The sequence below is a fragment of the Vicugna pacos genome, chromosome 16, assembly GCF_048564905.1.
Source record: "Vicugna pacos chromosome 16, VicPac4, whole genome shotgun sequence".
NCBI lineage: Eukaryota > Metazoa > Chordata > Mammalia > Artiodactyla > Camelidae > Vicugna > Vicugna pacos.
In genome coordinates, this window is record NC_133002.1 from 12,768,887 (window position 1) to 12,784,980 (window position 16,094).

The following is a 16,094-nucleotide window of genomic DNA, read 5'->3' on the forward strand; positions in this document are numbered from 1 at the left end:
CGTGAAATAGGTTTGCGTGAGATGATTTTTCCCAACTGTAGGCTAACGTAAGCGTTCTGAGCATGTTCAGGGTGGGCGAGGCTAAACTGTGATGTTTGGTAGTTTTGGTGTATTAAATGCATTTTCAACTTAACGGTATTTTCAACTTACAGTGGGTTTATTGGGACGGAATCCCATCGTAAGTCAAGGAAGATCTGTAGTTTATCTCGTAACATTATAAAATTTAATTTTACTAACGTCTGTGTACAACAACGATCTAACAAAATTCCTAAAAATTTTATGATTGGCTTTTGTGAGCTGGCATGAGCTGGGTCTAGGACTCTGGGTTACCACTTAGATCCCAGAGGAAATAACTGCTTCTTCCTGGATTCAAGAGCTGTGAGTGTGCGCTCTGGTTTAAGTTTAAAAAGGGGCCTGGATGCGATCCTAAAAGCTTGATTTGGGGGAGGGCCTGTGTCACGTTGAAGTGTGCAGTGAAACTGAGTGGGTCATTAGCCATCTGAATGGGACTGATGACCTGAAGATGTCCACTTGTGCAGGTGTGGGCAGGTGTAGGGAGGTCACCAGGGTAGGGCAGGGCTCCAGGTCAGATTGCTCTGGGCTCCACGACCTTCCCTTGGCCTGAAGGTGCAAACGGGGCGAGAAGACTGGTTACTAGAGATGGAGACAGAGAGGGCTGGGGAGTGGGGCGCCTGGCAGAAAGTCGGACCTTTGCCTGCAGGGAGGGACGCAGGGAATACACACCCTCTCGCCCCTCCTTCCCCTGCCTTTCTGTCTCAGCTCCCCATTGACTGGACCCATCTGAAGGCCAGAGATCAAGGAAGCTCATTGTTTCAACATCCTTGGGGGGCTGGAGAAAGAGGGGGGCTCTGTAGGGTCAGATGGCGCCAGTCTTGACTTGGGTATGTTGTGGAGTAGATGCCCTGATCCTTTGTCTCAGGACAAGGAACCTCACTTTTTGAATCGTCGCAGCCCCCTGCATCCCAGAGACGCCCAGGGGCTGGTCACCCACCCCTATTCAGGGCAGGGGGCTGTTTGTGGAGGTGCACTGCCTGCCACCCCAGGGCCCACACTTCTCTTCTAGCCTGGCAGAGGTTCCTGGGATGAGAAGCATGAGGTCTGGGAGCAGACCCTTGGCCATGGCCCCATCTGTGCTGCTGCCCGGGCCACCCCCAGGGCCCACTCTCTGCCCAGCCAGTCCTTGGCCTCCATCTCAGATTCTGCAGGGTCCTCTTCTCCAGACACTCAGCTGAGGGAGCCCTGGTCTGGGAACCCCGAGGCCTGGGCATCTGGCTCTGATACTACACCCTAAGCGGTTACCAGATCCTGTCACTAATCTGATTTTCTCATCTGCAAAACCAGAAGCCTGGACCAGATGTCATAATTCCCGGGGGCACCTCTGTCTAATTTCCAGACTTCAGGGGTGCAATCTGTAGGTCATTTGCATAATGAAAGGCATGTCTTTTCACAGCCAGGAGGTGGCAGCAAAGCTCTGTTTTGAAGGGGCCCGTGGGTCGGGGTAGGCTCTGCTCTCCAAGGCCCCAGAACTGAAGTCCAGATTTGGTGGCTAGGTTTCACTGCTGAATGTTGGTAATAATGACGATGATAGAGGAGCAGTAGCAATGCTAACAACAACGATATCGTTATTATCATTCTTGTAGGTAAACATCTCCAATTTGGGCGACACTGCAGTGCTGAGGAAGTCTTGCACAGCATCACACAGGAATCTTTCAAACAACTCCATCCTGAAGTAGGTAAGCACCAGGACTTCCATGTCGAGGCTCAGAGACATTCCCTGGCTTGCCCAAGGCCTTCTGGAAAGTCTGGTGTGCCAGATATCTGGGGGCCCAGGGTGGGGTTGCGGGGACCAGTTAAGTGCAGAGACACTGCGGGGTAAGGGTTGGGGGGCTTCTCCAGGAACTCCAGGTGAGCTGGAGTGTGTTTGAGCAGGTGGAGTTCAGATCTGCTTTTATTGGGGTGTCGGGAAGGAGTGATTCCATAGGAAGTTTTTTTGATGACCTCCAATTGCGTGGTATGTTAACTCCCCAAACCAGAGGAAGCCCCTTAGAGACACAGCCAAAGCCCCAGGCTGTTGTCCATCCGGACCCCTGTCTTACACTCCCCCTACGCCACAAAGCCGTGTGTCACCCCTGCCCACCATGATGACAGGGTGCTGACGATGTGTCCAGCTCTAGACCAAGGGCATTTCTTGTGCATGCTTACTTACTGCTCAAAATAACACTCTAAAGGACATTGTTACATCCCACTTTACACACAAGGAAGCTGAGACTTAAAGTCATGAAGTGACTTGTCTGTAATCACAGCGTGTGAGTGGGGGGGCAGGACCAGGACCCAGGCAGGTTGGGCCCCCTGGCTCTCACCACCACAGCACACGCCCAGGCCGAGGGAAGAGCCACCGTCCTGAGACTCTGTGCTGTACGGCGAGTCTGTGGAGCTGCCACTCAGCTCCTCCTCAGCACTGGGCAAGCCGTCGCCCGTCGGCAACACCGCTGGAAAATTGCCTGATCTCCTGACGGGCTTTTGGGAAGCCGGAATGGAAAAGAGGAAAACAGGCACGTGAACACTCAGCCTTATACAAAATTGCTCTGTGTATTTGAAATTGTATTATTATTCTTATTGGAGGACGATGCAGTGGGTGGCAGATGTGGGACTAGGATTTGGTATCCAGGGACTTTGAGAATGGCCTCAGTTTCCTTGCCTGTAAAGTTGAGGAGATTGAAGAGATCTCTCTTTTTTTTTAATTGACATATAGTAAACTGTCAATTTCTGGTATGCAGCATCATGTTTCAGTCATACATATACATACATATATTCCTTTTCATATTCTTTTTCACTATAGGTTACTACAAGATATTGAATGTAGTTCCCTGTGCTATACAGTATAAACTTGTTATCTGTTTTATATATAGTAGTTAGTATCTGCAAATTTTGAACTCCCAATTCATCCCTTCCCACCACGTTTACCCCCTGGAAACCATAAGTTTGTGAAGAGATCATTTTTAATGGACTTTTTCAGTCCTCAAGTTTGGCAGTGGTGATGGTGAGGATGGTGATGGTGGTGATGGTGTCAGAGCCACAGGGGCTGGGCTGGTGATGAGAAGGAAAGGAGGATCTAGAAGGCCAGAGAGAAGGGGTGATCTAAGTGTTCGAGGAGAGGGCACCTCAGTGCCTGGTACAGAGTAAGTCAGACCACCTGCACCCCTTGCCCCCCACCCAGCTCCCCATCTGTCACAGCGAAGCTATGATTTTTTATTGTTATCTCTGCCTTAGAGAGTAAGGAGATTGAGGTTCAGAGAGTTAGTCTGAAGCTGCTCAAGGCCGCACAGTTGGTATGTGATAGCATCCGGATTCCATCCAGGTTTGCTGGAACCCAACGTCCGTGCTCTTGACGACACAGGTCAGTCTGACCGTGAGACAGCTCAGGTTCAGAGAATGTGTGTGGGCAACCCAGGCCGTGCAGCCACTGCTACTAAGCGGTCAGGCCGAGGCTCAGATTTAGTCTTGGCTCCTGAAGCTGTCCTTATTCATCTTGCTGCATTCCTACAGCTTCAGGATAAGAAAACCAACATAATCAGAATCAGTGGGATCTGGGGAGAAGCCGGGAGTGAGCCCTGAGACTAGCTGCTCCCTTCCCCCTTGGCCAAGCACCGGTGGGGGAGGATCCATGCATGTGGAGAGGAGAGACCCCGCTGGAAGGAGGAGCAAGGCCTGCAAGATAGGCCAGCCCCTATGCAGTCTCTCCCTGAGCATCTGTCCACTCAGGAATGAGTGAATTCAGGTGCTCGGATGTTATGGGAGCTGTGGGTGGTCTGAGAGGAGTAGGCACAAGGCTCCCAGGAGGCACAGGTTGGAAAAGCAGAGCTTCTTGGAGGAAAGAACCCGGCCTGGGGTCTGGGATCTTGTGGGTTGTCTCCCTGCTGCCTTGGACAACTACAGTCAGAACACTTCACCTTTCTGGGCCCGGTTTCCCCTTCTGTAAATTTAGGGAGAAATGGGGAAGTGAATTTGAAAGAATTGTGAGTTGCTAGGACAACAGTGTGCTATAATTATGAGAAAGGGTCTTTATTTTTAAATGCGGAGTGAGGGGTGGGCGGTGGTTGATCTGGCAGTGGGCTGGAGTTCCTCCTTTCCTGCTTGGGGCAAGGAGGCTCCACTTCCACATCCCTTACTTTCTGTGTGTACAACATACTGGCAAGAATCTGAAACCACCTTGCGGAGGAGAAAGGGACCATGATAATAAACACAGCAGAGCCAGGGATCCGAGTAGTCAGGAGAATTTATTTCTCACACCACCTTCCCTCCGCTCTCCCGAGGTGTCCCATGGCAACGGGCCTCGGGAGAGTCTCATTCTTCCATCTTCTGTGGGAGAAAAAGAATCGTGCACAGGAGATGAGTCAAACTGAAGGGGAGGCTGAGCATCGTCTTCTAGTGGGCAGCTGGGGAGGCTGGAACCTCAGAAAAATATTGAGGCATGGCTGTGTCTCCCTTTGCATTGTAAAAAGAAACCAGTTGAGCCCCTGGAGATGGGATGGACTCCACCCCTCACCCCCCATCCCCGCCTCACCAAAGCAGGGGCTTCTTGGGCAGCGGCACTTGCAACAGGGAGGGACAGGGGAGAGGAAGGGTGTCTGGCCCCTGGTCAGTCACTGCTCCCCCACTCCATGGGCCTGGAACCACGGGGGGCCTGGCTGGAGCAGTGGCATGTGTGAATGCACGACCAGCAGCAGGGAAGGGGCGCCAACAGGCACCTTCCAAACTCTGCCTGGGTGCCGCCTGGTCTGGGGTCTCAGGATGGCTGGGGAAGAGGTTTGCTCTCACCTGGGCCCCCGCATCCCGGCTCTTGGCCCGCAGCTTGTTGACCTGGGACTCGGCGATGTCTGCCCGCTCCTCAGCCTCCTCCAGCTCGTGCTGGACCCGCCGGCACCTGGACAGCTGCGTGTTGGCCTGCTCCTCCTGAATGGAAGACAGAGGGGGCAGGAGCCTGAGGAAGGCCCACACTCTGGCCCCTGACAGCCCCTGGGGAACTGGGGAACTGGGGAACTGGGAGGGCATGGGCCCCCAGTTCCCTGATAGCAGAGGAGAGACAGCTAGCCCTCCAGCGGTGCGGACGACGCCCGCAGCTCCTGCCCGTGTGCACTGCCCTGGCACCTCGTGGGTCTGCTGCCCCAGATGCCCCCACGTTCCCCTGCACCCCCTTCTGTGCCGTCTCCCCTGCTGGAGCTCTTCAGAGGAGACCCGAGTCTCCCAAGTCACCTGGAAGTGTCAAGAGACTGATGGCCCAAGCCCGCCTTGCCCTGTGCCTGCTCCCAGCACCATCTGCCTGCAGCCAGAACAGCGTGTGGGTCTCTCTGAGGGCCATCCAGGGGTTTCTGACGAAGGTGGCCTCCTGGGTCCCCTCCAGCCCGGCCAGTCCTGCTGTGACTGTGCTAATCCAGTGGGCAGGGATCCCCCCCTCCATTTAACCAGTTCAAATCTGCTTCCTGAGGTCAGGATGGAACCACCAGTCATTGATCCAGGGCAGGGTCCTCAGACCTTTCTCCTCAGGACACTTGTCCCGTGGGATGCTCTGCATCTAACAAAAAGGAGCCAAGGTCCATCCAGGATGGGAAATGCTACATTCAGAACGCCTCTTCTACTTTGAAGAGCTCATTCCATGTTACCTGCAAAATCTGAGAAATCCTTGAAGCAAAATGACTCGTCCAACTTTGTGGAACCCAGTGTTTCCCAAATGATTTTTTTTCTATTGAAAGAAAAAGACCCCACTCCTCCCCCACCCACTGCCCCAGCTTCCTGCTACTGACATCTTCTGACCCAGTGTTCCCAGAAAAAAATCTCAGCAGTGCTGGTTTCTGCCCAAACCATTTCCTCCCTGTTGGTTTCACTTCTTTGCTAAGGGCAGATCCGAAAGGATGAACAAGAGGGTGGGAGTGAGGGAGGCCGGGGAAGGATGGAGGTGGTGAGGGCCAGGGACGGGGTGAACCAAATTAGGACGTGAATTAGAATGAGGTGTCTGAGGTCAGGTCTCAGGGGCAGGGAGGTCTGAGTGAGGCAGGGGCAGATGGGGTGAGTCAGGGTGGGTGAGAGAAAGCCAGGTCGGCAGAGGCAGAGTGAAGGGATGGAGGTGGCTGGGCCAGAACGGGTGAGGCAAGGGGCCTGGGGAGGGGAGGTAGGGCAGGTTTGCCTAATACAGACGGGGAGGGAGATGGCAGTCGTCCTGTCCTCGTGTTCATAACCTGCTGCTGAAAACCGAGGCCTCAGACCCTAGGAACCTGGGATGCCCTCCTGCTCAGGACCAGGGGGCCCCCGGGACCCCACACTCACGGCCTCCTCTGCCTGCCTCTTGTAAGCCTTCACTTTGGCCTGCAGCTTGTCCACCAGGTCCTGGAGCCTGAGGATGTTCTTGCGGTCCTCCTCGGCCTGCAAACAGAGTGTGCGTGCCAGGGCCCCAGACCCCCGCCGCTTCTGCCGGCTCTGATCCAGCAGGCGTCCCCTGAGGATTCAGTGAGTCACTGCCTACCTGGTAAGTCATTTCTTTAACCTTTCGTTCGTATCTGTGGGCGCCCTTCAGGGCCTCAGCTCCCCTCTTCTGCTCAGCGTCGAGCTCACTTTCCAGCTCCTGCACCTGCACACGGAAGGAGCGCAGAGGTCAGGTGGCATCTCCCAGGCTTTCCTCACCCACTCCTGGGCCGTTTGTTAGAGGGTGAACTCAAGATCTGCTAAGCCTGTTTTACAAAGGTGTCTCGTCCTGGGGCTCAGGAACACATTTTCTTCACAAGGCTGCCCCAGTCCGTGCCAGGGCTCTGCGCACGTGACAAGACGTCCTCTCTGGGCAGAAGCAGCCCCGGGGGCACATGGCTTGGCTCCTGGATGGGGCTTTGCAAAAGATGTGCCTTCCTCTGGGATCATGCACTCAGCAAGGGCTGTTGCGGGGACTCTGATTCCTGATCAAGTAAGGCAGCGGTGGTCATGGAGAGGACCGGAGCCAGGGAGAGTCAAAGGCGTGTTTAAGCCCCAGCTCCAGCTGACCGATCCAAAGCAAGTCAGCTGCCATCGCTGAGTACGAGTTTTCTGCGTATTTAGGATGGAGATGTTAATTCCTGCCCAACCTGCCTTGAGTGTGGGGATCAAATTAAACAAAGTCTGTGGATGATGTTTTGTAATGATACAGTGCTGCACATGTATGGTTGATTTCATAGCTGCGTCTGCCTTTCCTCAAGTCTTGAGGGGACAGAACAGCCACCAAGAATGCAGGTCACCCCCTACGGCCCGACTCCTCAGTCCAGAGAGAGCCCAGCGGCGGGGGCGGCAGCCAGGCACTGGGAACCCCAGAGGCTGCGGAGAGGGTGGCTCTGGGCTTGCAGACTCACGAGATCAACCTTGAAATCTACCAGCGGAACAGGCAGCTCTGGGCACAGATCCAAAAAGGATCCCACCCACGGGCCCTAGGAAGCTGTCTTCCATCAGGTTCTATAAAACACTTGCTTCCCTTGGGGATTCTCGCTAGGCCTCTGAAAGGTTAGTGGAACTGAGATAACTGGGCAGCTGGGAACTGGAGGACAGTCATGGTGCCTCACCAGGCTCGGGGGAGGCTGGCAAAGTGTTCCCTGCCAACCCAGGAATCAAAGAATCATTGGAAGGTGGCATGGGGTCTAATTCCTCCCTCGAGGGAGGTCCCATGAGATGGATAATCCCAAGTTCGTTTTAATAGAAGGGGACTGGGAATAATTAAAAATAAGCATTTAAAGAATTTGAGGGGGAGCTCTAATTTCCCTGGTGTTTACTTCTGTTTCTCATATGTCTACAGCTTTGTAGTTTTTAGCTCCAAAACCTTTTCACACTTAAAATGTATTAAGAGCTGGGTGACCACATCCTTGGGCTGCTGGCGTAAAGAATGTGTTTGGGTCTTTCCCGCTGGGAGAAATTGTTTCCATCTCTTCTCCCCCTCATCCTATTTCTCTCCCGCTCCTTTCCGTCCCTTCTCTCGGGGACCACAGAGACAGTCTAACGTCCTCCTCTGTGGAGCTCTTCTGCAAAATGCCAACTCGTAGTGCTGCCCGTTTTAAAACACAAATAAAACAAACCATCCCAGGTCTAAAGGGGAAAGGAAGGGGTACAGGAGACAAAGGGAAGAATCAGCAAATACATTTAAAACTACAAAGTACACTCCTAGATAAAGAGAAAGCAGGACTGTCCCATGTGGACATTGCACTCTGCCAGCGAGTGAGCCTGGAGGAAGCGCCAGTCGCCCTCCGTTTAGGATGAGTGAGAAAGACGTGGGAATTGCAGGCGGCATGTAGACATTGGGAAATCTGGGGAGGGAATGAGACCCGGCAATGGGAGGCAAAGGAAGAGGACAGATTTTACGTAGGATGGGCCATCACTTATCAAAGTGGAGCTTGGTCCAAAATGTAAATCACACCAAAATGTGTAATTTTATGATTGTAAAGTATGCCTCCCCACAATTTATGTAGATCTGACTCTAGATAAAAACATTTAAAATGTCGTTACATTACAGGTATCGAGGGACATGCATTCTAAAGTGGGTTTGTGTGTGCTGGTGGAGGGGCCAGCGAGGGAGAAACAGGTGCAACGCTGGGCTCACAGGGAGCTTCACAAGTGGTCCCCAAATGAAACCTGCAGTCGACTCAGTGCCCACATTCCTGCCACCTAAGTTTCCGCGTTGTGGTTCTGCCAGGGGTGACTGAATGGTGTCCCTTTGGGAGCGAGAGTCCTCCCCCATTGCCCTACCCGGTTCTCCAGCTTCTGGATCTGCTTCTTCCCGCCCTTCAGGGCCAGCTGCTCAGCCTCGTCCAGGCGGTGCTGCAGGTCCTTCACCGTCTGCTCCAGGTTCTTCTTCATCCGCTCCAGGTGGGCGCTGGTGTCCTGCTCCTTCTTCAGCTCCTCGGCCATCATGGCCGCCTGGTTAAGTTCACAGGAAGGACCAGTGGGCCACCCACCCTCCCTGGCCGAGTGCATGGAGGATGCTGTGAGGTTGGCCCTGGGTGTGCTGATGCCTGCCTCCCTCCCTCAGCCGTCACTGATTCCGCACAGCTCCCCTCCCGCTTTGCCTCTGCTGAGGCTCCATCTCCTTCCGTCTCTCCAGGAAGCCATCACTGTGGGTGGTACCACTGTAGGTGGCAAGGGAAAGAAACCTACTTGTCCTGCTTAGAAGCCCCTTTCTTATCTCCAAACAGCATCTCTGATAATAAAGGAGCTCACATCCGTGATGGCCTTCTTGGCCTTCTCCTCTGCATTTTTGGATTCCTGGACAGAGTTCTCCACTTCTGCCTGGCACTGTGCTATGTCGGCTTCCAGTTTTTTCTTGGTATTTATCAGGCTCGTGTTCTACAAGAAAAATTAGGTTCAGGTTACATTTGGACACTAACAGCGATTAGAGGGAGAGAGCTGGGTGGGGAAAGAAGTCCAGCATGATCATGTTCCATTTCTTATTTTTCACATGGGTGAAAAAATATAAAAAAGATACTGTTTTATTCTTGGTTGAACAGTAAGTCCCAAAACAGACCCAAGAATTGTACATAAAAGAATTGAGTAAATGATAAAGGTAGACTTTCAAATATTTGAGGAAGGATAGATTATTTAATTAAAGGTGTTAGAATAAGAAAATGGTTGACATAACTACATGAAATGAAAAATAATTCTCATGATCAAAATACATCATACATAGAATTGTAAGGGTGATGACAAACCAGAAAACATTTGTGATGTATGTTGCTGAAAAAATATTTCCTTCCTTAATATGTAAATAAGGCAAATCATTAAGAAAAAAGGGCATAAATACCAATAGCTAAGACACAGAAGAAATACAGATGGCCAAAAATGTGATGAAATGTTCTACCTGACTAATAATCAAAGAAATAAGCATTTTAAAAGTGAGATGTTTTTCAATCACAGAATTGGTGAAGATTAAAAAAAATAGCTAGGGTTTTTGAGAATTTATAGAAAATAGTTCTCACATATTTTCCCAGTGGGAACAAAAATTGGGATAATTAAGTTAAAGAGTAATTTATAACATAAATATCTTTAGCATTTTGACCATGGAATTGTCCTTCCAGGAATTTGTTTACTTTTAGGAATATTAAGGAAATAATAATCCTGGATGTATGTGAAAATTTAGTTATGAAGAAGTTTGTCATAGCACTCTTTCTAATAGTAAAAATTTTTATTGGGAACAATCTAAAACTATCCAACCATATTGATTAAATAAAAGTACCATAATACACAACTAAAATGGACTACTTTTCTGTCATTAAAAACCATATCATAGAAAACTGTTTTAAAGTATAGAAATATGATCAGGACACATTATTAAATGAAAAAAAGTTACAAAAAGATTGATCAGATTTACAAAAAATATCATATTTACACACAGAGACGAGCACCTAGAATAAAAGATCTCTAAATGTTAACACTATGGTTGATATTTTTCTTCTACTTTTTGGCTTATATTCTCTATTTTTTACAGCAAGGAATTTAAAAAATTTTTCCTAAAAATAATTATTTCAAAAAACAATCTTAATTTTCTAAGCTTGCTGCTTAAATGTTACTACCTCAGTGAAGACTTCTCTAGGCCCTTTATGCAACAATTCATCCTTCCTTGCTTTGATTTCCCCACAATGTGCATGTGCAACCTTTTATCTTCAGGTAAAGGAAAGTTCAGGAATCTGTCCATCTAGAGTCAGTTATTTCAAGATCTAGGCCTACTGGAAGTTGGTCTTGATCACTAGTCTTGGAGGAGCGATGGGGTTCCTTTGCACCCAGCCCCCAAGGTGGACCCCAGGCGGAGGGAGGAAGGACACACCTGAGAGTGCAGGAGCTGCACGCGGTCACTGGCGTCCAGCAGCTCCTGCTCTGACATCTTGCGAGTCCTCTCCGTCTGCTCCAGGGCTGCCTTCATCTCCTCCAGCTCCTCCAGCAAGAGGCCATTCCTGCGCTCCACAATGGCCAGCTGCTCCTTGAGGTCCTCATTGCTCCTCAGGGCGTCATCCAGGTGCAGCTGGGAGTCCTTCATGGGAAACCAGGGGTGAGGCCAGAGCCCAGGGCAGGCTGAGGTCCTGCCAGGTCTGCCAGGGGCCGCACGCTCACCTTGAGCTGGCCCTGGACTGCTCGCAGGTGTTTCTGAGTCTCCACCACCTGGCGGTTGGAGTGGCCCAGCTGGATCTCCAACTCATTGAGATCTCCCTCCATCTTCTTCTTCAGCCTCAGAGCATCATTCCGGCTCCGGATCTCAGCATCCAGCATGCTCTGCATGGCCTCTGCTGCCCGCTGGCTGTTTCTTTTCAGCTGCTCGATTTCTTCATCCTTCTCAGTGAGCTTGCGGTCAAGCTCAGATTTTAACTGGTTCAGCTCTAGCTGGGCACGCAAAATCTTGCTCTCTTCATGTTCCAAGGAACCCTGATAAAAGTAAAGGAGTGATTGGGAGTGCCAGGGGCAGCCACCTTTCTGAATGGGTTTTTTCATCCCTATTATTATAAAATGAGTATTATTATGCTTGTTTCATGAGCATTTGAATAGAACAATACTCAGAGAGGTCAAGCAATTTGCTCCCAAATGTCCCTACTAACAATGAAACTAGAAATGAAACTTTTATTTATTTATTTATTTGTTTATTTATTTATTTATTTATTTATTTATTTATTTAATTGACCAATAGTTGGTTTACAGTGTTGTGTTAATTTCTGGTGTACAGTGTAGTGATTCAGTCATCTATATACATATTAGAACTGAAACTTCTATATGTGTTATTAACAATCTTATGTCCTGAGGAGGACAGAGCATCTTTTTGAATTGGATTGAGTGTGTCTGTTTTAATAGTGACCAGAAGTCAGGAGCCAGCCCATCCTCTAAAAGGACAGAGCAGTTGTCCTCCTGTTATCCTGCGTTGTGCAGACTTCCTTAGAGACATCTCAACCTCCTGCCCCGCGATGGCCACACCTGATGATCGCATCAGGAGACTGCACCCTTCAGACTATGCAGAATTCCCGGTAGCCAAAGATGACTGTGCACAACTCTCTTTTCAGACTAAGGGATTCTGAGCCAGCTCCAGGTTGTTAGGTGGTTGAGTTCTTGCTTTCTGAGCAGAAGACGTCAAGGACGAAATGAACAAATTTATTTATTTGGAAGGGGAAATACAGTGCACCAGAGGACACCCAGGAGATGAAGCGAGAGAATGCACTTACTTCCTCCAGGGCAGCTGGGTGGTCCTCCCGATGGAGCCTCAGTGCCTCTCGGCAGGAAGGGCCCCCAAGGAGTGGTCTAGTCCCCTCTCCTTCAGTGCCCTGCCCTCCTCCATCGCATCCCAGACACTTGCCTCTGCCTCTTCTAGGGCAGCCTGAAGATCTGACTTTTCTTGCTCCACATGCTTCTTGGTCTTTTCCACTTCCTGAAGATTCTTGTTGGTTTCTGCAATCTGCATGGTTAGGTCGGAAATCTCTTCTGCAAAGGACAGGCTTGATTTAGGCTGTTTCAACAGGCTCTGTTTGATGGCACAGGCATTTGCCAGGGAATTTAGGCATTGGTGATTCATTCATGACATTCATATGGGAGAGAATTAACATAGTGAAGCCTTTTGGGGGAGGTGTTGGCAAGACACAGGTGTGTGGCGCCACCTGAACCGTGCAGAGAGAGAAGCAACAGGACACTGTGTGACCCTAAATCTTCACACCATCTACAGAACGGTCCCAGAGAGGACCAGGGTAGGATATTGTGGAGAAAATGTACAAAATCATAGTCTTGGAAATAGATGGGGGCTTGGAAGGGGCATTGGACCTGGTCTGATTTTGTAGATTGGGCTCCTAAGGGATTCAGTGGACTGCCCGAGGACACAAAGCCACGTAGAGACAGAATTGTGGAAGATCCGTCCTCCAGCAGAGCCTGGTGAGCCCTCAGTTCCCTAGAACAGGGCTTCGCTGCTGCTGTGCCTTATGCTGAGGGGGTTTGGGCCTCGGGGTAAACTGAGTAGATGTGAGGATTTTGTGGGGCAGTGGGAGGGAGGCGGAAGCTGTGGCCAAATGGGGGAGGGATGGCCAGAAGAGAAGGGGGACAGTTACACACCTGTAGGGGGTAGAGAGCTCAGGGCTATCACATACCTGGGGGAATGGTTACCTTGGAGATTTTTGTTCTCCCGTCTCAGCGTCTCTAACTGATCTACCACCTCCTCGTAGGCGTTCTGCATCTTGAAGATTTCTGTACTGAGTGACCTGGACTCTTTCTGAGCCGCTTCCAACTCAGCCTGACTCTCATCCAGTTTTTGCTTCCACTCTGCGAGGACCTAGGAGATGGCAGAGGGACCCGTGAGAAGCAGAAAGGGCCAGGGACGCAGAGGAGTCATGCAGACAAGGGCTGTCAGCAGTGCCCAGGTTGGACCCTTCCGTCCTTAGGGACCAAAGAAACAGGGTGAGCCCCAGTCTAGATCGGGGGTTCTAAACCCGGATATCTCTGCAGAGATCCTCTGTATTCTTCAAGATAGCTGGATCTCAAAGGACTCTGAATTAGCTTTAGTTAAAAATAAAATTTCTTCTGGGGGAACCGTCACAAAGAGAGAGAGCGTGAATCCTAACCCCCCCCCTCCCCCCGAGGCCTGACGCTCCGGGGGGCTCCCCAAAGCTGTGTGCACTTCACACATCTCGAGTGACAGGCCATCACTTTCATTGCTGCTGACGTCAAGCGGTGGCATCTTTGGTGTCTTGTCTTTGACAAGAACCTTATCGAAGTTCCTCTGCTTCTTGTCCAGGGTGGCGCAGGCTGTGTTGGCCCGCTCCAAATCCAGCATCAGGTCATCCACCTCCCCCTGCAGCCTCTGCTTGGTCTTCTCCAAGGAAGCGCACTTGGAGCTCACAGCCTCTGTGTTTTCCTCTGCTTCCTGGAGCCTCTGGGCCAGTTTCTTCCTAGGAGAGCCAGATTTGTGGTGGTGGTTGTTGGCAAAGGTGGACGATTTCAGAACTGTCAGATCAGAGGAGAACTGAGCCCTCTCTGGAGGACTGGGGTTTGGTAAGACCAAGAGCTAGAGTTCGATGAATGGACAGTAAGGGTCACCTGAAGAGTCCCAAAATGGTTGGTGGCAAAGCAGTCACCCAGGAGATGCCAAGGGGACCAGGTGAAACGGTCAGGACCCCAGGGGAAGGGCGGGGAGACTGGATCTGTATGCTTAAGAAAACTAGAAGGCCTGGGGAGGAAACGAGGGTCTCTCAGGGTGGGATGAATCCCGTCCCTTCACTTGTGTCTTTGGGTCCTCTCTCCCGCGGTGACCCGGGAGCCCGTACTTGGCCTCCTCCAGCTCCTCCGTGCGCTGGATGGCGTCCGTCTCGTATTTGGTCCTCCACTGGGCCACCTCGCTGTTGGCCTTGGACATCACCCTCTGCAGCTCGGCCTTGGCTTCCTGCTCCTCCTCGTACTGTTCCCGTAGCAGGTCACAGTCGTGGCGGGAGGACTGCAGGGCGTGGGCCAGGGCGTTCTTGGCCTGCGGAATTACAGGGGTGACAACTCACAGAAACATCTGGCCGTTTCCAAGTTAAGGTATTTTCGTTGAGACCAGTGTTTCCCAACTTGAATCCTTCCCAGGCTGCTTTCACAAACGTTGCTGAATCATCCTAAATCCTGCTTTTATTTACTTCATTAAAAAAAATGGACTCCTTTATTCTATTAAAATAAGCTTATTTAAATGGAAGACCATTAACACTCGCCATAAACAGAAGGTAACCATGAGAATAAATGCAATGATGGTGAGGCAACGTGATCACCTTGGAGCTAAGTACTTTGCCGCTGGGGCCGTGTCCAAGGCGCACTTTCTGTGTCATGCTGAGGAAGATACGCAGGTGCTGGAGAGATGTGATCCACATTGAGACCTTTTCCTTGTTTAATCATAAGGCTTGTAACAGAATTAGAAAGGGATCATTTTCTCATTACTTAATGCAATGTTATAGAATACTGTGACCATGAAAACCCCCAAAGTATCTTTTGGTGTCACCAGTGAGCTGTGTTCCCCACCCGCCCCGGGAACTCTAACAGGAGTGGTGCCGTTGCCACAGCTCCGCCACCTCTTCCCAGGCAGAGAGGGACACATGCCCAGAGGCCTCCGTCACTCACTCCCACCTGGCCAGGAGAACAGTGTAGCCCTCATCATAATGTCACAAAACACTTTCTGGTTGTAATGCATGTATTTTTATCCTTTTAAAGACACAAATAAACAAAACTTTGCCCAGGAAGGAAAACCTAGCTGCTTCTTTCTCCTGGTCAGAGGACAGCCTTGCTCCCGTAATGGACCTTCTCATTACTTGTTCAGGCTCTGGTTCTCTCCAATTCCTGCCCCTCAGTCCACCAAAGACCCTTCCCATATAATAGGAAGATGGGAGCAAATAGTGCACTTCTTTCTTAGAAGAGGGCAGATGGAGCTTGTGGGGAATTCTAAAAGATTGCCCTGTAAGTTTTAGCTATAACATGGCAACCTCAGAATTCCATCTGTGCAGTGTTGTGGACTCCTGGATTCCCATTCTAGTGCTCAAATACACATCGTCAGCATTTGCTATGCACCTACTATGTGCACTGTTCTACTGTGTGCTGTTCCTATTGCTTGTTACTATGGAGGGGCAAATAATTCTTACCCTCTAGAATTTTATAGATTATTGGGCAGACATTTATTATTGCAAACATTAATATCTTGACATTGACGTCCAGAACATGATGATGGTGTTCATGTTTATGCAAATGTCCTAAGGGTGCCCCTAAAACCATGTGATCTTTTTGGAGGAGCGGGGCTTAATCTTGGGTGCTGTAGCTGGTGATACACAAAGAGGGATGGAGGAGAAAGGGGAGGGCATTTCAAGGGGCTGGGATGAATTGCTGGGCAGAGGGAGAGAATGCAGAGGCAGAGATGGCCAAGCTAGTGCAGTGATGGAGAGGAGGTGACCTTGGCTGGGGAGGAGAGTTTATTAGCCCACTCTGGGGAGGACAGAGAAGCTCAGAGGATTGAGCACATTGGTAGAGTTTTCTACCTCTGAAGAGAAAGATCAATGCCAAGGTCCTGGAACTTCAAAGAATGGGTTCCTGCCCTACTACAA

The 16,094-nt window shown here is 50.4% G+C and overlaps 1 protein-coding gene and 1 long non-coding RNA gene across 2 annotated transcripts in view; one reads left to right on the forward strand and one right to left on the reverse strand.

The window, feature by feature from the left end:
* Positions 1–16,094, forward strand: part of LOC116279070 (uncharacterized) — a 95,589-nt gene that overhangs the window by 63,471 nt on the left and 16,024 nt on the right. The window contains exons 6-8 of the long non-coding RNA XR_012060328.1: positions 1,662–1,754; positions 3,294–3,418; positions 6,388–6,541. This is a non-coding gene — a long non-coding RNA (uncharacterized lncRNA). The remainder of the gene's footprint in view (positions 1–1,661; positions 1,755–3,293; positions 3,419–6,387; positions 6,542–16,094) is intronic.
* The window catches only part of LOC102525247 (myosin-13), a 59,621-nt gene continuing 47,806 nt past the window's right edge, over positions 4,280–16,094 (reverse strand). The window contains exons 33-44 of the mRNA XM_072940741.1: positions 14,301–14,497; positions 13,742–13,925; positions 13,144–13,309; positions 12,350–12,474; positions 11,125–11,433; positions 10,841–11,044; positions 9,241–9,366; positions 8,770–8,940; positions 6,539–6,643; positions 6,343–6,438; positions 4,586–4,974; positions 4,280–4,506 (exon numbers count right to left, since the gene is read on the reverse strand). Coding sequence (XP_072796842.1) covers positions 4,416–4,506; positions 4,586–4,974; positions 6,343–6,438; positions 6,539–6,643; positions 8,770–8,940; positions 9,241–9,366; positions 10,841–11,044; positions 11,125–11,433; positions 12,350–12,474; positions 13,144–13,309; positions 13,742–13,925; positions 14,301–14,497 — 2,163 coding nt within the window. The 3' untranslated portion in view covers positions 4,280–4,415. The remainder of the gene's footprint in view (positions 4,507–4,585; positions 4,975–6,342; positions 6,439–6,538; positions 6,644–8,769; positions 8,941–9,240; positions 9,367–10,840; positions 11,045–11,124; positions 11,434–12,349; positions 12,475–13,143; positions 13,310–13,741; positions 13,926–14,300; positions 14,498–16,094) is intronic.